We start from the raw sequence: 24,272 nt of genomic DNA on the forward strand, positions 1-24,272 counted from the left end.
CACCAAATATAATTTTGTTGACAGAAAGAATGATAATGAATGTGAAGGCATTTTTAAGTTTATGAAGTGTTGTGCATATTGTTGTTAATTTTAAGCTGTTAAGTTAAAGAACCCCTAATCCAACTCTCTTGAGTTTTATAGATATCATAGAAGATATATCTTCCCTTGACATAGAAGCTTCCCTTGAAGGTTCCCTTGACTCATCTATTTGCCTCACAGCATGATTGTGCAGATCCCATAAGATAAATTTATGTGAATGTGCTTTATGTGCTTGAAGTGCTCCACAAATATGGGCTTTATAAGATGAGAAAATAGAGTCAGGGAGAAAGGTGACTGATCCAAGGTCATGCAACGAGTTAGTGTCAGAATTCATAATGGAATTTCAGGCTCCCAACTCCCATTCCAGTATACTAAGGCAGATTCCAGAGAAGAAACAGTGGAGAACAGGCACTGATGAGGGACAAAGAAAAGCAGGCTCCGTCTGGCTGCAACTTGTCTCTTCATGGCAAAAAGAAACTAGGAAAGTACTATGCCAGAGACCACATGATAACTTTGCAGAATGGAAAGAGCTTGTTTACCAAATTGAACACGTTATCTGTGTTTGTCTAACAATGACAGTTCCACCAGCTGTTTACCACTTGACTTTTGCGTAATTCAAAAATATACCAACTATGAAATATTTTCCTTCTCAGTTTTTATTCTAGATTACATTTTGTTCAACTTTATCTTAATGTGTAGTATAGAAAGAGTAAGGTAAGAGTATAGCAAGTGGTTATTTTCCATTTCTACTGAGGACAGAGAAATAATCTAAGGGATTCGTATTAGAGATGAAGAAGTTCATGGCCAGGACATGAGAGATACTGTGATAGAATGGATATTGTGAAGTCTTTGGTAGTTTTTGAGGGGAAAAAAGAGAAGTTTTTTATTTGTCTGATATAGTTTAGCAACATCTTAATTTAGGATTCAAAAGTTGTTCAGGATCCATCTTGGCCTTCAAATTAAGAGAGAACGTTGTTGTTTTCAAACTCTGTTCTGTGACTTAAGAATGAGAGGAGGAGGAAGAAAAGAGGAGAAAATTTGAGGGAAAAGTTCCCAAGCGGCGTCAAGGCTAGACACTGGAAATTTATCAATGAAAGCCACATGGTGGATGGGAATCAGATATGTGCATCAATTATTTGTGTTACAATCCATATAGAAGTACCATGTAATGCACCAAGATAATAGGTGCTTTGAAAGAAGACCATACAAGTGGAGGTGTGTTCCTATTCTATCTAGGGATAGAGTCAGGAAGGGCTTCATTGAATAAGTGGTAGCCTCTTGGGCTGAGACCTGAGTTATGAGATGATGTGGCAAAGGAGACAGATGGCTGGGGGCAAGGTGGGGTCATTGAAGTTGGAGGCAGTAGCAATATAAGCAAAGCTACAGGGGCATGAAAAAGCAAGTTTAGATTAGTGAATTGCAACAGGGTGGTACTGCTGGAAGGTCACATGGAAAAGATTGTGAGGGTATTGAGATAAGAAGCTAGAAATAAGCTTTGAATGCCATCCTAGTACTTTGAATTTGCATCCTGTAAGCCAAGTGGTTTTCACTTGGTCATTTAATAAAATTACAGATTCTCAGGTCTCACCTGTAACTTCAGATTCAGAAGAGTCTGCTAACTGAAGGTGGAATCAGTGTTCCATATTGCTAATTAGCTCCTCAGAGGATTCTAATATATCAGTGAGTTATGACCACTGCTGTAAGCCATAGGTAGTTATTGAAAGCTGCTAGGGAGAGGAGCCACAGAAGCAGATGTTTTAGATAGGATTCCTCTGGGGTCCTGTGTAATTTATGGACTGGACTGGAGAGATCAGACAGGAAGCAGAAAGACTTGAATAAGACAGTTGCAGTTATTTTGGAGGCAAAGATTCTCCCTCTCTCTCTCTCTGTGTGTGTGTGTGTGTGTGTAATTGAAGGAACTATTTAGGCAGTAAAATTAACAGATATTAGTCACTGATTGACTGATTGGATGGCAGTGATAGGTGGGGTGCGTTGAGGGAAGTGTATTACATTAAGTCCAGGATGACTCATGGTTTTCTAAGTTGAGTCATTGGGGATTGCCATCCAATGTGAGAAACTATATAGTCTTATCATAATTGATCTTGGAGTTAGACTTGAATTAAAATCTTGAAACCATCAATTGCTGTATGTGGGTCTTGGGCAGAACACTTAAGGTTTCTGGACCTCAGTTATTTCTTCTATAAAATGAGGGTAATAATGCATACCTCATGCATTTGTTGTAAAGACTAAATGAGGCTAAAGTATGTAGAGTGTAGTATAGTAACTGGGACATATAGTGGTCCAGTAAACATCAGCTGTTATTATTGTGCTATATGTTGCGATGTGTACTGGAGTGAGATGGGGTAGGGGATTTTTTAGTCTCTGCCAATGACTCCTCTCCCCATGATCAAAATCAGAATATCAGTCTCTTATGTGTTGAGGAGCAAGACACTTCTCCCAAGTGTTTAAGGCTGATACCTTGCCTTGTTTTGCCTTGGGCCAGACCTCACTACACATCTGTTTAAGAGATCAGGGTAAGCTCTGTTCTTGGTGAGTATCTCAATGGGGTTGTTTTTCTAGTTCTTGTAGTTTCTTTGGGCCAACACGAAATGTCTAACCTTGGCTTCTTAGTTGTGGATTCTCGTCAACATTTCACTGCTACCCAAGTTTTGTCTGCTCACATGATGCTATCTTCCTTCTTTTGGGTTTCTGAAGCCCTCAGACACTTGCCTGAACATTTTTCACATTTCTTAAGCTATATCATCTGTTTTGCCTGCCACAGACAAAGTCACAAAAGGACTTTAAGATAGGTTTTTTTTTTTCCCCCCAGGGTTTTTATACATTTTGGGTAAGGGCAAGTGGTAAATGCTGCTTTTCTGCTTTAACCAGTAGTGTCTGACAGAGGAGGCAGCATGATGATTGCAGAGCTCACTGGACTGAAAGTCAGATGCTTTACCCGCCTAGACTCTAGTACCAAGGGGAAGATGGAGTGGGATGGGGAAAATGGGGAGAAATTACCATTTATTTTGAGTGTGCCAGGCCTTTTCTCATGTATTGTCTAATGCATTTGTCACAATTCTCTTTGGGTTTGAAATGTGATTTTCTTCATTTTATAGATAAGGAAACTTATGGAAAGGGAGGTTAGGTTCATCTTGTGCCCAACTTTACGTGGCTAGTGATCAATAATAGTGAGATTCAAATTCAGATTTCTCTGCCCCAAAGCCTTTGCTTTTTCCTCTTTTGACACTGTAACTAATGAGAAGATGTCTTTGAGTCTCATTTGCCTCAACTGTAAAATGGAGCTCTGTAACCCTTGCTCTGTATGACAGCAAATCTCCTCAGACCAGACTTATGATAGGGGACAAGGATATTTGTATCTTTGGGCCCCTAATGTATTGAAAGTGCCTCTAAGTGCCTGGCACATAGAAGGGCACTCAATAAATATTTACCACGTTTTCCAGAAAGAGGGTAGCTCCATAATGGGTGAGATTCATTTTGGTGGGTGCTGTAGTGTTTAATGCTTTTACCATCTGTTAAAATGATTTTGGAGTATAGCTGGATAACTAATGATGGTTGTTATGTAGATTTTTTCATAGGTTGCCTGTTCCAAATTCTATGCCCTGGAAGAAGTTAAATATCCAGAATTTGACAGGAAATGTTATTCTACAACAGATCCCTGGCGTAAGAATGATAACACCTGTATTCTAGTCTCAGACTTGCCTCTGAATAACTGTTTCTCCTGGTCAATTCTCTATCTCTATCTAGGCTTGAAATTTCCCCCTGAATGATGAAGGAGATGGACTAGTTCAGTGGGGTTCAGCCTCGAATGGCAATTAAAATTATTTGGGGATCTTTGAAAAAAATTGGATGCCCAGATTTTTGTCACTGTTTTTGTTGTTTTTGTTTGTTTTTTAATTATACTTTAAGTTCTGGGATACATGTGCAGAACATGCAAATTTGTTACATATGTATACATGTGCCATGGTGGTTTGCTGCACTCATCAACCTGTCATCTACATTAGGTATTTCTCCTAATGCTATCCCTCCCTAATCCCCTACCCCCAGACAGGCCCTGGTGTGTGATGTTCCCCTCCCTGTGTCTATGTGCTCTCATTGTTCAGCTCCCACTTATGAGTGAGAACGTGCAGTGTTTGGTTTTCTGTTCCTGTGTTAGTTTGCTGAGAATGATGGTTTCCAGCTTCATCCATGTTCTTTCAAAGGACATGAACCCATCCTTTTTTATGGTTGCTTAATATTCCATGGTGTATTGAACTATTCACCCCAGTTCAATTAAATCAGAATACAGAGTGTTGAGAGGAGCGTCAGTATTTTAAGAAGGCCCCCTAGTGAAGTTCAATGTGCAGCCAAGGGTGAGAAACACTGGACTAGATGATTGATAAGGGCCATCCAACTTTGATAGTCAACAAGAGACAATGCTATAGAGTATGGTGGACAGAGCATGGGCTTTAGAGTTAGCCAGGTATGCATTCAGACCGTGGCTCTGTTACTTACTAGTTGTGTGATCTTGAAGAAATCAAAATGGAGATACACTATGTACCTGGCAGTAATAGTTGTGGGGATTAAGCACCTTCACCAGAGCTTAGGACATAATGAGCCCCCAGTAAATAGCTTCTTTAGTATCAGAAGTTCAGATGGAAGATGTGAGAAAAATATTGGTTCAGTAAGATTTAACAGGTAAATTAAAATCAAGTATTTAAAAGATTTTTCCGTTTCTTTAGCAATGGATTCCAGAAACATAATGTGGAAATAGCTCTCAGTCCTTAGATTTGATGACATTGCAGAAAGAAATCTGGCTAGTCGTCCCATGGCTGATTGGCTATGATGGCTAGGAAGCCATTGGAAAAAAAATTGGCTCACAGAAGACAGCAGATGTGGCTTGGGAAATGCAAGGACATGACTGTAATAAGGATTTGTCTATCCAGCCCCATTTATGAGAGTGATTCCAGGAGAAAAGGACAGATTTGTATTGTCAGTGGGATACGCTGTTAAAAAACACTTTTACTACCACCACTCCAGCTGTCTTGGCATGTTTGTTGGTGATGTAAGCTACAGAAAATGGAAATCACCAATAGGGCTATAGCAACCTGATGCATAGTGACAAGTAATTGTTCTATTCATGGTTATGTGTTGTACAGAGTACTTGCTGCACGTCAGGTTTGAGGCTTGAGTATGTATTAGTGCCATGGACACCCCCATCTTATCTCTAAGTAGATTTCAAAGTAAATATTTGATGAGTATGTAAAATATTTAGTTTGGTCAGTCATAAGGCTGAGAACATGGTGGGAGTTACCTCCTAGTATCTGCAGGCAAAAAAAGTTTTTTCTTCCTATAGCAGTTGCCATCTCAGCCCCTTTTGCAGCATTTCTTTTGCTACACTTTGCATTAAACATTTGTGTACTTGTCTTAGCCTCAAACAGGCCATGAAAGCTCCTTGAGGATGGGGGCTATGTCTTTTTCATCTTTATGCATCACTTAGCAGAGCTGTCCCTTTATAACGTACTAGTTACTGACTGAAGGGATGCATAGATGAATAAATGAATGAAAAGTAGGAGTGACCTGTCTTCTCTCTTTCTTCATGATGGGGATTAGTGTGTGTGTATAAGGGGATAATTTTTGTGTCACATAAAATATAACCTTACTTAGAAGGCAAGACTTCCAGAATGGTGGAATGAGAACCACCCCCCCACTCCCATAAATCCATCCTTTCATGAAAGCAGTGAAAACACTAGCAAACGTTGTGAAAATTAGCTTTTCTAGAACTCTGGAAAGGAAACAGAGGCTTCCAACAATCTGAGAAGAATGTATTCAAGAAAAACTTCGGTAAGTTCTCTGATCACAGTGGAAATAATAAACAATTAGTAATAGAAGGATATTTGGGAAATTCACCATTTGTGGAATATAAACAGTGGATCAAAGAAGAAATCATAAGGGAAATGAGAAAATACTTTGAGATTAATGAAAATGAAAATACATTGTACCAAAACTTACAGGATACAGCCAAGCTGAAGCAGTACTTAAAGGGAAATTTATAACTGCAAATGCCTATATCAACAAAGACAAATGATCTCAAATCAAGAACCTAACCTTCCACCTTAGGAGACTAGGAAAGGAACAGCAAACTACAAAGAAAGCAGGAAGAGAGATTAATAAAGACTAAAAGGGAAATAAATGAAATATAGAGTAGAAAAACACCAGAATCAATGAAATTAAAAATTGATTCTTTGAAGAGATCAACAAAATTGAAAAAAACTGTAGTCAGATTGAATAAGAAAAAAAGAGAGAAGATTCAAATTATCAAAATGAGCAATGAAAATGGGGCCATCACTACCTACCTTAAAAAGAATTTTCAAAGGATTAAAAGAAAATACCATTGTATTAGTTCATTCTCACACAGCTATAAAAAAGCTACCTGAGACTGGGTAGTTTATGAAGAAAAGTGCTTTAATTGACTCACAGTTCCACAGTCCGTATAGGAGGCATGGATAGTGAAGCCTTAGGAAATTTACATCAGGTGAAAGGCTAAGGGGCATGGAAGACATGTCTTCACAGGGCACCAGGTGAGAGAGCAAAGAGGGAAGTGCCACACACTTTTAAACCATCAGCTCTCGTGACAACTCACTCACTATCATGAGAACAGCAAGGGGAAAATCTGCCCTCATGATCCAATTACTTCCTACCGGGTCCCTTCCCCAACACTGGAAATTACAATTCAACGTGAGATTTGGATGGTGACACAGAGCAAAACCATATCAACCATACTGTATGCCAAAAAATTAGATGACCTAGATGAAATGGACAAATACTCAGAAAAACACAAACTATCTAAAGTGACCAGTAAAGAAACAGAAAATCTGAGTAGTCCTGTAACAAGTCCTGTAACAAAACTGGATTAGTAATTAAGAAACTTCCCACAAAGAAAAGCCCAGGTTCAGATGTCTTCACTGGTGAATACTATCAAATATTTAAGGAAGATTTAATCCTTCACAAATTATTTCAAAAATTGGAAGAGGCTGGAACCCTTTCCAACTAATTCTGCAAAGTCAGCATTACCCTGATGCCAAAACCAAAGATATGACACAAAAATAAAACTGCAGGCTAATATCACGTTTGAATATAGATAACTTTCTAAAAATTTCAACAAAATGCTAGCAAACTGAATTCAGCAACAAATGAAAAGGGTTATAAAGGGTGATCAAGTAGGATTTATCTCTGGAATGTAAATTAACATTCAAAAACCTAAGAGTAGGAGGAAACTTTCTTAACTTTGTAATGGACATACATCTCTGAAAAACACACAGCTAACATCATACTTAATAGGGAAAGATTGAAATTTTTCCTTGTAAGATCGGGAACAAGACAAGGATGACTGTTCTCACCATTTCAATTTACCATTGTATTGTAGATTCAAGTCAAGGCAATTAGGCAAAAAAAAAAGAGGTAAAAGGCACCCATATTGGAAAGGAAGAGGTGAAATTATCTACATTCACAGATGACATGATCTTATACAAAGAAAACCCTAAGGAATCCATGATAAACTATTAAAACGAGTAAACGAGTTCAGCAAGGTTTCAGAATACAAGATTAATGTGCAAAAATCAATGGTATTTCTGTAAACTAGCAATGAACAATCTGAAAAGGAAATTAAGAAAACAGTTAACTCACAATATCATCAAAATACCAGAATACTTAAAAATAAATTTAACAAAAGAAGTGTAAGACTTGTATGCTGCAAACCACAAAACACTGTGGAAAGTAATTAAAAATGTAAATAAATAGAAAAACATCCCTTGTTCATGTACGAGAGGACTCAATATTGTCAAGATGGAAATACTCCCCAGTGACTGAAGGAAATCCCTATCAAAATCCTGGCTGTTTTCTTAGCAGAAAATGAAAATCTGACCCTAAAATTAATATTTAAATGCATGGAACCTAGGATAACCAAAATAATATTGGGAAAGAAAAACAAAGTTGGCGTACCTATGCTTCCTGATTCCAAACCTTACTACAAAGCAGTGGTAATCAAGAGTGTATGGTATTGGCATAAGGACAAACAGATCAATAAGTGGGATACTATTGAGAATCCAAAAATTAACTCTTACATTTAAGGCCTGTTGATTTTCAAAAGTGTTGCTAAGACAATTCAATGAGGAAAGAATAGTCTTTTCAATAAATTGTACTGGAAAAATTGGATATCCACATGAAAATAAAAGATTTTGGACCACTTCAAACCTGCAAAAAAAATAAAATCATCTCATGGTGTATCATGGATCTAAATGCTATAGAGCTAAGATGATAAATCTCAGAAGAAAATATCAGATTAAATCTTTATGACCTTGAAGTAGGCAATGGTTTTTTTTGGCTATAACAGCAGAAGCACAAGCAATAAGAGAAAAAAGAATTGATAAATTGGACTTCATCAAATCTGAAATTTTTGTGCTGCAAATGATACCATCAAGAAAGTGAAAATCTCACCCACAGAATGAGAGAAAGTATTTGCAAATCATATATCTGATAAGGGTATTGAATTTAGAATATATAAAGAACTCTTGCAACTCAATATAAAAAGACAACCCAATTTTAAAATGGGCAAAGTATTTGAATAGAAATTTCTTGATAGAAGATATACAAATTTAAAAATGCTCAACATCATTAGTCATTAGGGAAATGCAGATCAAAACCAAATTGAGATACCGGTTTACACCTATTAGGATGGCTATAGTAAAAAAGAACAAATAACAAGTATTGGCTTTAGTGTGGAGGAGCCAGAACCCTTATATATTGCTGGTAAAATGTAAAGTCATGCAGCCCTTTGAAAAGCAGTCTGAAAGTCTTTAAAAAATTACTATTTGTTATTTGGTTTTTCTTCACTTTTAATTTAGGTTCAGAGGTACATATGCAGGTTTGCTATATAGCTAAATTGTGTGTCACAGGCATTTAATGTACACATTATTTCATCACCCAGGTAATAAGCATGGTACCCAATAGGTAGTTTTTCTATCCTCACCCTCCTCCTACCCTCCACCATCAAGTAGGCCCTGGTGCCTCTTGTTCTTTTCCTTGTGTTCGTATGTACTCAATATTTAGCTTCCACTTATCAGTGAGAACATGCGGTATTTGGTTTTCTGTTCCTGCTTTAGTTTGCCTAGGATACTGGCCTCCAGATTCATCCACGTTGCTGCAAAGGACATGATCTCATTCTTTTTGCATAGTGTACTATGGTGTACATGTATCAAAAATGTTACTGTTTGACCTGGTAATTCTATTCCAAGATAAATACTCAAGAGAAATGAAAACATGTCCACACAAATACTTGCACACAAATGTTCATTGCAGCATTATTTATAATAGCCAAAGAGTGGATAACAAGTGTCTTCCAAATGTGGGCTCCAAATGTCCACCAACTGATAAATGGAAAAACAAAATGTGGTATATCCATGCCATGGTTTATCTGTCAATAATAAGAAATGAAGTACTCATACCTGCTACAACATGGATGAACCTTGAAAACATTAGACTAGGTGAAAAAAGCAACTCACAAAAGACCACACTGTATGATTTTATTTATATTAAATGTCCATAAAAGAAAAATATTTAGAGATAGAAAGGAAATTAGTTTTTCCAGGGTCTGGGAGGAAGCGGTATGAGGAGTCTGCTAATGGGTACAGGATTTATTTTTGGAGTGATATAATTGCTCTAAAATTAGTTTGTGGTAATAGATGTGAATACGCTAAAATGGGTGAATTTTATAGTATGTGAAATATAACTCAGTAAGCCCATTAAAAACAACCTAATTAAATTAAAACCAAGCTATAACAGAAATATTATATGGCCTTGGCAGTTTAGAATAGTGGGAAAATATGGAGTTGGGGCAGGGAAATAGTCCCAAATATAATTCTGGTTTTGTCACTACTAGTGTATGGACTTGGACAAGTCATTTGCTTTCTCTAAGTCTCAGTTTGCATATATATGCAAAATAGAGGTAATGATACCTACCTCAGTGGTACCTTTTCAAAACCTTGTTCTCCCTCATCTCTCCTTTACAACTTTCTCAGAAGATTATTACAGTAATAACCATTTATTAAGCACTGTGTCAGCAATGGTATGGGGCTGCTTTACCTCCACAACTTCATTGAATCCTCACTGCAGTCTTGTGGGGTCTATATTTCTTTGCCCATTTTACATGTAAAGAAATTGAAGTCAAATGAGTTGTTCAAGGTCCTTCTGTTAGCAAGTGGCAGAGATGGACATGAAAACTAGATCTTTTACCTATGTGTCTTTCCACTTCAACTAAAGAATTTATTAAAGAGAATTGAAAAGCTATGAACTAAACTTGGGTAATACTTTTAATAGTAAACATTGCTGCCCTCGTGAATGAACACACACTAAATTTCAAATCTCACGGTGGCAGGGAATAAAGATGCTAACTATCTTAAGCCATTACTTCACCAACTTCTCCACCAAAATATTCCTTGTAACCACAAATAAGTCAGCACAATAGATCTATAAGGAGAGAATAATTGTGAACTCTCTGATTTTATCTTAAAAAGTCATGTAGGGATGTCATGTTCCACAAGGTGATTAATAAAATATATTTTGTTACTAAACACAAGGAAAAATATTTGTTCCATAAAGATGTTTGGTGGTTGTCTCAACCTCTTTTAGTTTGAAAAGTAGGTATGTATGAGAAAGATATGTGTTTACATGTCTACCCTCGCCCACTCTCTGTCTCTTCCCCTCTCTCTCCCTCCCTCCCCACCCCTATGCCCTACACCCCCCCAACCCCCACATGTGTTTACCTTTCTCTAAAAGCTCTGCGTAGCCAAGAAAAATGCTCTTTTTTATTTTTAAGATATTAGATATTTCATTTTCTTATGGTAAGACAAAAGATTAAGGCAACCAAGACGTACAATGTGCCTACCATGTGGCAGGCACAGAGGCAAGGGCTTTTACATGTGTTATTTAATGTAATTGTAATTCTCACAAAAGCTGTCTAGAGTTGAAAATATTTCCAACTCTAAATGAGGCAAATGGAGCACAGAGAGCCTTAATTATTTCACCCACAGTTCACTGGTAGAGGCAGGATTCCAACCCAGGTCTGGTGGGCTCCAAATCCTTGTTGGGTTGCCATTCCTCTCGCTAACAAATAAAACTGGTCTGTGACTTTTGCATTTCACCCCGCTTCCACAGTCACTGGTGGGACTTATTTAAATTAATCAGATTCTTCAAAGTATCCCCAAGTCCTCCTTTGAAAAGAAAGTTGGGGGGCAGGGGGAGGAGCAGAGGAGAGGAGAGAAAAAGAAAGGAGTCAGAGAGAGAGAGAGAGAGACCTGGCGATCTCAGCTGGGTGCCAATGTTTCCTAAGCCCAAGTTCCCCATGGTTGAGCCTGTATTGGCAGGCCAACAGCTTCTAGTAATCCACTTTTATTTAATTAATAGTGAAACTGTTGAAGAATTGCAAGTGGTGTTCTGGTTCAGAAACCTTCCATTCTATGGGGCACTGCTTTTGCTTCAGACTCATGAAACCAAATGCCCTGCCTCAAGATAATAAGTGAACATGTAACCCATGGGAGGTAAGAAAAAACACAATGTCACGTGCAAATTCTGCATTTGTTCTCAAAGCAAACCTCTCCTGTGTTTGCAATTAGGATGTTATCTAGGAGCATATTCAAAACTTTTGAGGTTTTTATTTTTGTTTTCATTTCATTATGTGCTGTTTTGGTAATATCAAAGAATACATGTAATATATAAGTTATATGGCATAACAATAAAATTAATGTTGATGAGCCCAGATTAAAGAATCAACAACATTAACATCATCATTGCATCAACCCTATTACAGTGGAAGCTCTGTGAAGGCATGGATTTTTGTCCATCTTGTTCACTGCTATATCCCCAGGACCTAGAAGAGTGTCAGCCCCATAATAGGAGCTTAGTCAATATTTTAAAAATAAGAGCATAAATGTACTTATATCCTCTTTCCTCTTACCATCACTCCCAGCCTCCCCTCAGAGGTAACCACTATCCTATATTTGGGCTTTATTATTCCTTTGCATTTTGGTAAGTTTTCACATGTATATTCCCAAATAATATATTGCTTGCTTTTGCTTCTTTTTGAACTTTATATAATGGAATCATATTGTATGTATCCTATTGTGAATTATGTCTCTTACACAACATTAGTATTTGAGATTCAACTGTGTAGCTCGATTCCATTCCTTTTCATTGCTGATTGTATTTTATTGGATATGTGTGCCATAAATTATTTTTCTCCTGTCAGTTAATGTTTATCATTTATGCTTTAATTAACAAAACTGCTATGACTGTTCCTGCATGTACCTCCTAGTACGTATGTGCCCAACTTTCTCTAGGATATAAGCCTGAGAGAAGGACTGCAGTTGGAATTTTCATTTCCAAAGCCCAAAGTTTAGCTCATGAGTCAGAGCTGCAATGTGGCCTTTGTCCACACTAGGTCAGGATTAGTGGGCGTGCTACCCAAAATATTTTGCTAGCTGGGGAGTCAGGGAGAGGCAGAGACTGACCTAGTGAGGCCAGGAGGTACTATCTCAGGTCTCTAGTCAAAATGGGTTGCGATTAGTAAAAGCCCAGATTCTGAATACCCTTCACTATTTATCTTCTTCTTCCTCCTTTACAGTTATTTTTGTTCAAGGTGCACTTTATTAAACTCATGCCTAACAAACAAAGCTCTAATGAATATTTTGTCTTTCATTGATTGTAAATTTGATTAATTAGATTCTTCGAAAAAATTTTAACTGTATTTTCACTTTAGTATGGATGAAAATTTCGATTTCTTTAAAAAACATTTTTTAATAATAACACAACATAAGGTCTACCTTCATAACAAAATTTAAGGGCACAACACCATCTTGTTTTATTTTTAATTTTATTATTATTATACTTTAAGTTTCAGGGTACATGTGCACAACGTGCAGGTTTGTTACATATGTATACATGTGCCATGTGGTGTGCTGCACCCATTAACTCGTCATTTAGCATTAGGTATATCTCCTAATGCTGTCCCTCCCCCCTCCCCCCACCCCACAACAGTCCCCGGAGTGTGATGTTCCCCTTCCTGTGTCCATGTGTTCTCACTGTTCAATTCCCACCTATGAGTGAGAACATGCAGTGTTTGGTTTTTTGTCCTTGCGACAGTTTGCTGAGAATGATGGTTTCCAGTTTCATCTGTGTCCCTACAAAGGACATGAACTCATCATTTTGTATGGCTGCATAGTATTCCATGGTGTATATGTGCCACATTTTCTTAATCCAGTCTATCATTGTGGGACATTTGGGTTGGTTCCAAGTCTTTGCTATTGTGAATAGTGCCGCAATAAACATACGTGTGCATGACAGCACCATATTGTTAACTATAGGCACAATGTTGTACAGCAGATGTCTAAAATCTTTTCTTCAGGCTTAACTGAAAGTTTATAGCCATTGAACGGCAACACTCCATTTCTAATTCTTAAAGGTCCTTTACAAAATGAGCTTTCTGCATGTTTCCATTTTGTTTATCTGATAATTTTTTTTTCTTTTTTTATTATACTTTAAGTTCTGGGGTACATGTGCAGAATGTACAGGTTTGTTACATAGGTACACACATGCCAGAGTGGTTTGCTGCACCCATCAACCTGTCATCCACATTAGATATTTCTCCTAATGCTAGGCATAGGGATTATGCTTGGTACTTTATGTTGTGGAATGGAATCCGGTGGATGTCCATGTGATCTAGAGAAACACCTAAGGAAAGTGAAGAAATGAGGAAAAAAAAAAGAACAAGACTTGTATGGTAATACTAATCATGATCCTTGTGTATTTATTCCAATGGCATTTTATCCATTTTCTGATTTATATTACCACTCACAGCAGTAGCTCAATAGGATGGGAGATATTATCCCTATTTTATAGATGAGATTTGAGGCTCATGGAGCTAAAGCAAGGAACATCAAATCGCTTTAATATTTGGTCTGGTTTTGTTATAGGTCTCCCTTTGGATGAGGTAAAGTCACAAAGCTGGGTTCATATCATTTAATTAGTCTGAAAATGTTGCCTGAACACCACCTTAAGTTAGGTATCTTAACCTCAGGTTTCCTGCCTTCATTGCTCCCTCATATAGACATAGACTATGAGATTGGCTAATCCCAGAGAACTTCTCTAATCCCTTGGCAAGATCCAAAAAGGCTCAGTCACACCATACGACCATCATCTTTAGGAGAGGTCTCAGAAAATTCAGCTTCACACTAACTCACTTGAGCAATGAATAATAGTAATTTATGCATGCAGGTTAATCCTGAAGACCTCAGACTTCACTTGCCTATTTCTGCCATTCAATGACATGTGTTGCATTGGTTTTTTGTGTCTTTGCAGTTTGGAGACTGCCAGGGACCATGTTTTGCCCATTGACTATTACTTTCCACCCCAGAAGACCTGCCTGATCTGTGGAGATGAAGCTTCTGGGTGTCACTATGGAGCTCTCACATGTGGAAGCTGCAAGGTCTTCTTCAAAAGAGCTGCTGAAGGTAAAGGGTCTTGCACATGCACTTCTGTTTCCCTTTCTCCTTTACCTTCCAGAGAGAGACACTAACCTTTCAGGGCCCAGGATTTTATCATCTCAGAAATAGAGTCATTGGCAAGGCCCTATCAAATAACTTAGGAGCCTAAGGAAGCAAATTTTTGTACATGCTAGTTCCCTGGTTTCAGCAGCCCTGTTTGTACAGGCAATGTAGGCAGTGAAGGTGGTCGCAGCTGGGGCTTGGGGCTCAGTAGGTCCTAGAAATGAAAGAAAAATTAATGATTTGAAAAGATTTAATTTCCTCCTTTCTTGTTTTCTACTCTGCTGGCTAGTAAAGGAAAAATTTGTCCTTATTAGAGAGGTTAGAAGTGGAGAAACCCCAACTGAGTCCCCAGCCTGTTCCTTGGGATGAATATGAGACTGTTCCTTAGCAAAGGCTTCCTGGCCTCGGCCCCAGAAAGGGAGTGTTCTCACTCTTCAGCAGACTATCAGTCTCTGCACCTGCTCCCTCCTGTTGTGGCCTCCTTGGGACCTGTCTTTGTGTTAATAGTTCCTAGGTAGGTAAGAACTCAGAGTGAAGAAACACATTTATTCTTCTCTCCAGAGACCTGACCTCAAATCCTGTCCATTAGTCCCTAACCTTAATCTAAGGTAGCATTTTATATCTGGCTAAATTGGCTCAAGCCCTAGCTCCTTAGTCTTATTTAGCTTAGAACAACTCATGTCTGCTCAACCTCTAGAGGTGCTCAGCCCACATTCTGCAGTAGAAACTCCCATTTTCTGGCCTCATATACGGTAATGTCTCCTTCCTCTAAACACCCAGGGCTTAAGCTTCCTGCTTATCCACTTCACTCTCCACCCTGTATTGAGGGCTTTCTTCTCAAAGGGACATTGATGAGGAGCCCCTAGAGAGAGATGCTGTGCTCTGGGACCAGACCCGTTGTTAAACGCCAGTATTCACCTCTGCCCTGACTTTCCCCAAAGAGATACTTCCTGCCAAGGCCTTTCTCCTTTCCTCTCACTGGCTGGAAGTGTTGAGTTTCACTTCAGAACCAGAACAGAGAGCCTTTCCTTCTGTAAGAGCTATAAACCTTGAGAACAGTCTTGAAAGATAGGTATGTAGGCCACACCATTCACCAGGAATGTACTGTTACTCATCAGAATATGGAAGAAGCACCAGAGAGTTTGAAGCATCTAGAGAAAAGGTAGAAAGAGAATGCCCTTTAACTGACCTCCTCAATGACAGCCAATCACAATGATGAGTGTTGATTCATCATTTTGGCTAGGTGGCAGAAATATCTATAAAACAGAAGCCGCCATGTTGTTTTCTTCCAGTCCTCAGGGCCTACAAGAAGGCAGATATCATTTGGTATTACTGAAAACATGCCCCATGTTCAGCTCATACCCCCAAATTACCCATTGCTACTGTTTATGCTGGGCTAATATGAAGCCCAGGGCCCTAATGTCTAGGTCTAGGCAGTAAGGCCTAGAGCAGTGCCTAAAGAGCCTGAGAGCAGTGCCTTCTTTTCTTCAGAGTACTCATGAAAGGATGGCTGTCAGAAAAGGAAGTGAGGAGAGGCTCCAGAGACTTCAGACCACCCCAACTTCCCCAGTGAGACCCTGGCACTTCCCCATACCCTCTCACCCAGCGGGCCCTGTCTATAGAGCAGAGAATGAAACAGAGCACTCATCTAGAGGTAGTGTGTCAGCAAGCCCAGGCACTGCACCACAGTAATAGCAGCCATATCAGATGGGAAAGGAGTTCAAGTGAACAAACAAGCAAATTCAATAGTCAGATAGATTAGATTATACTTGATGCTTCCTCTGGGTTTTACAAATATGGGTCACTAAATTGTTATTTTCAGAAAACAGGGGAAATGCTCAATCACATTGTGAAAGGGAAGATTTTGCTGTCATATCATACATCCCACATGGGAGCTTTCTGCAGAAGTTAGAGCTGAAGGAGGGAGGCAGGCAGAAGGGCAGCTGGCAGGGCTGCCTGGGAGGAGCTCTGCAATGAGGTGGATCCTGTGCCATTTGAGAACAGGGAAGAAAAGGGACGAGGTTGTGGGGAGGGAATAACCCAACTCACAGAACACATAGAAATCCAGCAAGATTTCAAAATGCTCTACACCTTAGAGTCTGTTAAGTTAGGGAAACTCTGTGAACTCATAGGGCCAAATGCACTTGCCTGCTTGAAATATGAAAAATCAGCAATGGATTCCTTGAAAAACCATGAAAGGGGAACCTTCTGAGCCCCTTGGTTATTTTGAATTTCAGTCCTGAGCCCTTTGAAGGTAGGAGAAGGTGGTTTAGAAAACACACACACACACACACACACACACACACACCAGAATGAAGCAAAAAAAAAAAAAAAATTACTAGTGTTTTCTTTCTCCTCCCATCTGTAAAGCTGTTGGATTGATTTTACTGCCATCATTATCCCTGTTTGAAGGCAGGGGGCTGTCTTATCACCCAAAGAGGACATTTATTGATTTGGTTTTCTTTTTCCATTTTTACAATGCATCTTTATCGCCCATATGGCCTTTCTGCAGTTGGTTCTCAGTCTGGCTTGTTGAAACATCAAATTATACCTGTCTTAGAGAAAATAGAAACAGAAATCTTTCTCTTCCTCACTTGCTTGTTGTAGTCAGTTAACTCGGACTGAGTATTCAGAGTCTTGATTATCACTTAATTCATAGTTTCAGAAATCTCTGGAATGGGCATAGGTATAGGACTTAAAAGCCTGGCATCTCAGACAGAAATATATTTCTAGCTTTGGTGGTTTATAACACATGGAACTTTTAGGCTGTCCTTGGTGCAGGGCTCAGCACAGAGTCAGTTGTAATCTCGACAGGTTTTGTTGTTGAGGAAGAGTGGGAAGAGAGAGTCCTACATTTTCTCCTTGTCAGTAATGTTGGAGAATTGGGGTGAGGGTGAGGCTGGGCAGGGAAGGGTCTGCATAGAAAAAAGGGTCTGGCGAGAAAAAATAATGCTACTAAGCCATGAGGGTAAAATGACCAAATTCTGGTTGAGAGAAACTTGGTCAAAGTGTGTGTGGGGAGGGAAAGTTGGTCAAAGTCTGTGTCTGAGTGCTTGGTGGGATGAACTCTGGGTTAGAAACAGGCATGGATGGAAATAGTTGGTTTATGGAGTGGGTAGGATGAGTGCGGTGGTGAAAGGGAAGGGATTTTGGATGCTAAGAGACCAGGAAGTCAAAGCAAGGCAATACACATAAACAGAGGTAAGGGCTCAGAGAGGTTTTAGTTGTATAGACTTGGATAAGATATTTCCCCTTTTGGGCCTCAGTTTTCCTTGTTTGTAAAACAACGGACTTGAACTAGATATTTTAAAATGTGCTTCCAGCTTAGACATTTTGTGACCGTTCTACAAATTACAAACATAATCATCATCATTTCAGCAAACTCACATGTATTTATACCTGCATATGTTTTTGGTCTTGCTTTCCTAGAAGATGACTAATCCCAGATCCTAATCAATTAAAGAAGCAATCTTCAGATGGGGATAGAGCCAGCTGAGAGAGTGTACTATGGATGGAGTGGGTTAAAACTCAGGACTCAGATCTTTTCCTTGTGATCATTGCTGGGTAACTTCCTTTCTTTTCTATTTTCTCATCTGGAAAATCAGGATATGAATCCCCATCTCTACCTCATTATGTTTCAAAGAGGGTTAATTAATCCATCATGTGCATTATGTGCTCAAGAATTTACTATTTTTCAGACATTTTCTAGTAAAACATTGAAGATTATATGTCCATTTGTTTTGTACACATGGAGTGCTGTTTGGTACACATAAAATTGAAACTGTAGTTTACATTCTGAACTCAAAGAATTACACCATCCTCACTGATGTTTACAATAGGTCCCAATTTAGTTTCTTTGGCAAATTTTATGTAAGTATGGCTTTGATTCTGTCTCTCACTCCAGGTTTTTGTTAGGGAAGAAATGCAAGTGAACCCTCATTGAACTCTTTCTGTCCTTTAAATCCATTCTTTCCCACCTCAACTCATGTGGAATTGAATGTTGCCTCTAGTTTGGAGTCTAGCAGAGAGTTTTTGGTGCATATCAGTGTCCCCTTCACTCCCTGACTTTTTGAGTAACATTTCCCAGAGGCAAATTAACTCTGCTAAGAGGATTTGCTTGCAGCTTCAACAGAGCCTTCATCAGGTATCTTTGGCCAAGGGGTTGACTGATCCTGACTTTGCGAGTCCTAGAGATCTTTTCACAAAGCTCCTCTCATGTTTCTGCCTCTGATTTTCTTAAATGTTACAGACAGACTTTAGACTTAGGGGTTGGTTAACTTTTTTTTGTAAAGGGCCATGTAGTAAATATTTTAGGCTTTGTAGATCATATGGTCTCTGTGTCAACTACTCAACTCTGCCTTTGTAGGATGAAAGCAGCCATAGACAATACTGGAACTAATGGGAGTAGCTGTGTTCCAATAAAACTTTATGGGCACTGAAATTAGAATTTCACTTAATTTTCACATGTCATTTAATATTATTTTTCTTTTTTACCATTTAAAAATTTAGAAATCATTCTTAGCTCTTTGGGCCTCACAAAAACAGATGGTAGAGTGGATTTGGTTTATGGGTTGAGCTCTGCTTTAGAAAATCACTTCTATACTTATAAATCTGCATAGGTTTTATGTTTTCCCATCTCTTGGTATCTTAGAGCTCTCTAGATTATCTAATTTAAAAAAATTTTCCCAGTAGGGCAGTCAAAGTTTGAACATCTTGTTAGCACAGAATGCCTGGCCTAGTGGCTTCTTCGTCCTGAGCTTATTTACTAAACAGGAGAAAAAATAAATAAGTCTAGAAATGCTAGAAGAAGATACTTTTTTGTTTTAATGATCTAGTAGATCACTCCTCCTTGCAATACCCAGAGGAGAAACTGAAAATATTTCAAACATTTTCTAGACTTCTCTGTTGTAAATGTGTGGATAACTATGACCTATATATGAATGAACTTTTCTAGATGACACATATATTCCAGATGGTAAAAAGGAAGGGCTTTGGAGACTCTCTAGTACCAACTGTCATGGAAAAACTGTGTGTCTCATAGAAAGTAGATCCCAGGAGGCCAGCTGAGTTGTGGATCTGCGATATATTACCTCATGATTCTGTCTTCGCACACTCACCAGCTTAATTCTGTGCCTCCCCATAACACGACTAGACCACAGGCTTGCAGAAGAAATAATTTAGCTCTGTAACTCATTGCAGTTGGTGCCCACCCAAGTCTCTGTCAGTGCCCAATTTGGGCGCCATGCCAAGAATTTGCCATTGCTGCTTCGTAGTGGCCCTGTGCCTGCTTATTTATAGCCTGTGCATTTTATGAAACAGGGATTAAGAAGAAGTTGCCATAGCACTTGCAGCATTATGTAAATATCTGTAATGCTTACATAACTTTTATCACTTGCAAGATCTTTTGAGTCCATTGCCTTCTGCTACCATGCCTTACCAATTTCCTAGTCCCTTATTATTATTTTTTAATTCATTATATTTAACATCTGTGATACATGTTCAGAATGTGCAGGTTTCTTATATAGGTATACACATGCTGTGGTGGTGTGCTGCAACCAACAACCCGTGATCTACATTAGGTATTTCTCCTAATGCAATCCCTCCCCTAGCCCACCACCCCCTAATAGGCCCCAGTGTGTGATGTTCCCCTCCCTGTGTCCATGTGTTCTCATTGTTCAACTCCCACTTGTGAGTGAGAACATGCAGTGTTTGGTTTTCTGTTCCTGTGTTTGTTTTCTGAGAATGATGGTTTCCAGCTTCAACCACGTCCCTGCAAAGGACATGAACTCATCCTTTTTTATGGCTGCATAGTATTCCATGGTGTATATGTGCCACATTTTCTTTATCCAGTCTATCATTGATGGGCATTTCGGTTGGTTCCAAGTCTGTGCTATTGTGAATAGTGCTGCAATAAACATACCTATGCATGTGTCTTTATAGAAGAATGACTTATAATCCTTTGGGCGTATACCCAGTAATGGGATTGCTGGGTCAAATGGCATTTCAGGTTCTAGATCCTTGAGGAATCTCCATACTGTCTTCCACAATGGTTGAACTAATTTACACCCCCACCAACAATGTAAAAGTGTTCCTATTTTTCCACATCCTCTCCAGCATCTGTTGTTTCCTGACTTTTTAATGATCGCCATTCTAACTGGTATTGACATGGTATCTCATTGTGGTTTTGATTTGCATTTCTCTAATGACCAGTGATGATGAGCTTTTTTTCATATGTTTGTTGGCCGCATAAATGTCTTCTTTTGAGAAGTGTCTATTCATATCCTTCACCCACTTTCTGGTGTGGTTGGTTGTTTATTTTTTGTAAATTTGTTTAAGTTCCTTGTAGATTCTGGATATTAGCCTTTTGTCAGATGGATAGATTGCAAAAATTTTCTCTCATTCTGTAGGTTGGTTGTTCACTCTGATGATAGTTTCTTTTGCTGTGCAGAAGCTCTTTAGTTTAATTAGATTTCATTTGTCAATTTTGGCTTTTGTTGCCATTGCTTTTGGTGTTTTAGCCATGAAGACTTTGCCCATTCACAATTGCTACAAAGAGAATAAAATACCTAGGAATACAACTCACAAGGGATGTGAAGGACCTCTTCAAGGAGAACTACAAACCACTGCTCAAGGCAATAAGAGAGGACACAAACAAATGGAAAAACATTCCATGCTCATGGACAGGAAGAATCAATATCGTGAAAATTGCCATACTGCCCAAAGTAAATTATAGATTCAATGCTATCCCCATTAAGCTACCACTGACTTTCTTCACAGAATTAGAAAATACTACTTTAAATTTCATATGGAACCCAAAAGAGCCCATATACCCAAGACAATTCTAAGCAAAAAGAATAAAGCTGGAGGTATCAAGCTACCTGACTTCAAACTATACTACAAGGCTACAGTAACCCTTATCAATTTTTTGTGTGCCTGTCCATATTCTGCAGTCAGAAGCTTCTTCAGTCCTTTAAGGGAATTGCTTTGTGACTATCAAACTCTGGTAGTTCATTTTTGCAGTTGGCTACTGTTGTGAGGATAAGTGTTAGACTCACTTTCTCTTCAGAGATAGAAATTATGTATTAATTCTCTGAGTTCTATACCCACAGCAAGGAGCATACTGCTCCTCAAAATAACTGAACTCTGCGAGAAGCCATCATTGTAAAACAACAATATCTTCAGTTATAGTAGCCATGTGTGCAACTTCTGGAAACTGTTTTTCAGATTTTCATGTTGCTCCCCTGTCTCTTCATAGCGAGGCAGCTGCTTTCAGCCTTGTACAGATGCTAGTGAGCTTTGTACCTACAAACCTGCAGAAAATTGAACTGAGATTTGGAAGTGAATGCCTCTTGATAAAGGGAACAAGGTTTAGAATTCTCAGTCCTTTTGCTCCCAGGCTATGTTGTGACTACTGAGGCACTCCAGTGAAATCACTATTCCTCCTATCTAGACTAATGCCTGTCTCTGCAGAGCACCTCATAAGAATGGGCCTGGTAGTAATATGCTCATGCATTCAGTTAGTAAATATTTACAGAGTGCTTACTACATGTAGGGTATTGGGCTGATATATGCAAGATACAGGGCCTGCTTCCAGGAGGTTATAGCTTATTGATCGTAAATGTGGCATTTTTTTTTTTTTTTTTTTTGAGACAGAACCTTGCTGTCTGTCGCCCAGGCTGCAGTGCAGTGGCACGATCTCTGTTCACTGCAACCTCCGCCTCCCAGGTTCGTGTGATTCTCCTGCCTCACCCTCCCGAGCAGCTGAGACTACAGGGGTGCACCACCACACCCAGCTTTTTTTTTTTTTTTTTTTTTTGTATTTTTAGTAGAGACAGGGTTTCACCATATTGGCCAGGCTGGTCTCGAACTCCTGACCTCGTGATCCACCCACCTCAGACTCCCAAAGTGCTGAGATTACAGGCGTGAAAATGTGGCAATCTTTAAAGCTCTTCAGTGGTTGAAAGACCACCCTATCTGCTGTCCTTTTGAACTTCGCAATTCTCTTGGTACAGAGTGAGAGGTTATTCTCTTGGTTTTCCATATGAGTAAACTGAGGCTTTGCCAGTTCACCAACAGGTAGTAAATAATATATTTGGAATTTGAACTCAGGTCTTCTGGGGTCAAAGGCAGCATTCACTCTGCTCTGTCACAGCAGCTCCTCAAATAAGCCAACATAGAAACCAAGTACTATGCCTAGGCAGCAAGAAAGGCAGCAATGAAGAGCAACAGCAGAGTCAAATATGAGAGAAGGAAGTTAAGAAAGATGTTGAGTACTGTGGGGAGTAACCGAGAAACTACCAAGTATCGCTAACATCACAGGGAACTTGTCTTCCTAGGAAAATTCCAAGCAATTAAAACCGCTGGTAGTTCATCAGCAACTCTCTTCATTAGATGTGTGAGGGACATGTGGGCCATAGTCCTTCTACTAACTTATATTCTTCAGGGGGAAAGTTCTGATTCTGATGAGACCCAGCATGGTAGCTCTTAATTCACTGTTGTCACACAACTATAGAACAGGAAGCACAACTTAACACCTGTGCTCATGAGAATTTTGCTCCTTATGACCAAGCTAAAGAAAGAGCTTAGACAGGATGTGTGGATATAAATGTAGATTCATGGTTCCTTGGCTCTTTGGTTTGAGCCTTCTCAGCAGAGCATCCCACAGAGTGTTTTCCATGGGGCTACGAGCAAGAGAAATCCATTTCCCTCCTCCTCAATGTCAGAAAATAGAGAATATTGTCTTTCAGAATAGAATTAAAAAGTCATAGAGGCAGCAACTTGTTTTCCTATATTAGGGCTTTAAAATTCTGTTTTTCCTTCCTCTCCTGGGTCACATCATTGTGTGGATGGACCTTGATTTCATTGTGGTATCTGGATGCGGGCCCTGAAGACCATGGACTTCTAACAGTTCCTTAAGTTACATAAGCACATTCCTACAGATCACAAGCTCATTTACTTACAGGATGGTTGATTTGGTCACAGTTTATTTCATGAAAATACTTAAAAGATTTGCAGTATTCAAAACTGCAGTATCTTTAAACACTAAAACTTGAAGGAAGGGAACTTAGAAATCAAAAAACCTGGTCAAACCATTTCATGGAAAAGGAAAGTGAGGCTCAGAGAGAGGAAATTACTTTCCTGGGTTTGTATAGCCTATAAATGGCAGAAATGAGAGCCTCCCTGCCATTTCTAGTCTTCTGTCTGAGAGACCCTCCTGCCTAACAGCTAATTAGCAGAGTCACAGAGGTCATTACCTTGCAATTTTCAAGAATTATGTGAGGCAGCATAGTAAGCATTTATGGCCCTTGGTTCCTAGAAGGAGCTTAGTCCCTGATAGTCATCTCTGCCTTTGCCATTGTGTGAGACCATCTTCTGTAACTGTATGTCTTCCTCCCTAGTAAGTTAATGAGTAATAAAGGTATTCTATAGTGAGAGGACTCTGTAAGACATTTCTTGGTGTGAGGATTGTTGCAAGGTTGTTTTGTGTGTATGTGCATGTATAAACTTTTTTAGGGAGCATATTCATAGCTTTTACATGGATCTCAGAGGCTCTACAACCCAGAGAAGATTACAGAATACCAGTCTTGTCTTTGGTAAGGATTTTATAGACCCATCCTGACTACAGTGATATCCAACATG

At 39.0% G+C, this 24,272-nt stretch overlaps 1 protein-coding gene across 4 annotated transcripts in view; it reads left to right on the plus strand.

The window, feature by feature from the left end:
- AR (androgen receptor) overlaps positions 1-24,272 on the plus strand; it is a 177,680-nt gene that overhangs the window by 72,176 nt on the left and 81,232 nt on the right. For all 4 annotated transcript variants that reach the window (XM_055267930.2, XM_063634726.1, XM_055267932.2 and 1 more), the window contains exon 2: positions 14,446-14,597. In XM_055267930.2, the coding sequence (XP_055123905.1) occupies positions 14,446-14,597 (152 nt within the window). The remainder of the gene's footprint in view (positions 1-14,445; positions 14,598-24,272) is intronic.

This window comes from Symphalangus syndactylus, chromosome X, assembly GCF_028878055.3.
Source record: "Symphalangus syndactylus isolate Jambi chromosome X, NHGRI_mSymSyn1-v2.1_pri, whole genome shotgun sequence".
NCBI classification, from domain to species: domain Eukaryota; kingdom Metazoa; phylum Chordata; class Mammalia; order Primates; family Hylobatidae; genus Symphalangus; species Symphalangus syndactylus.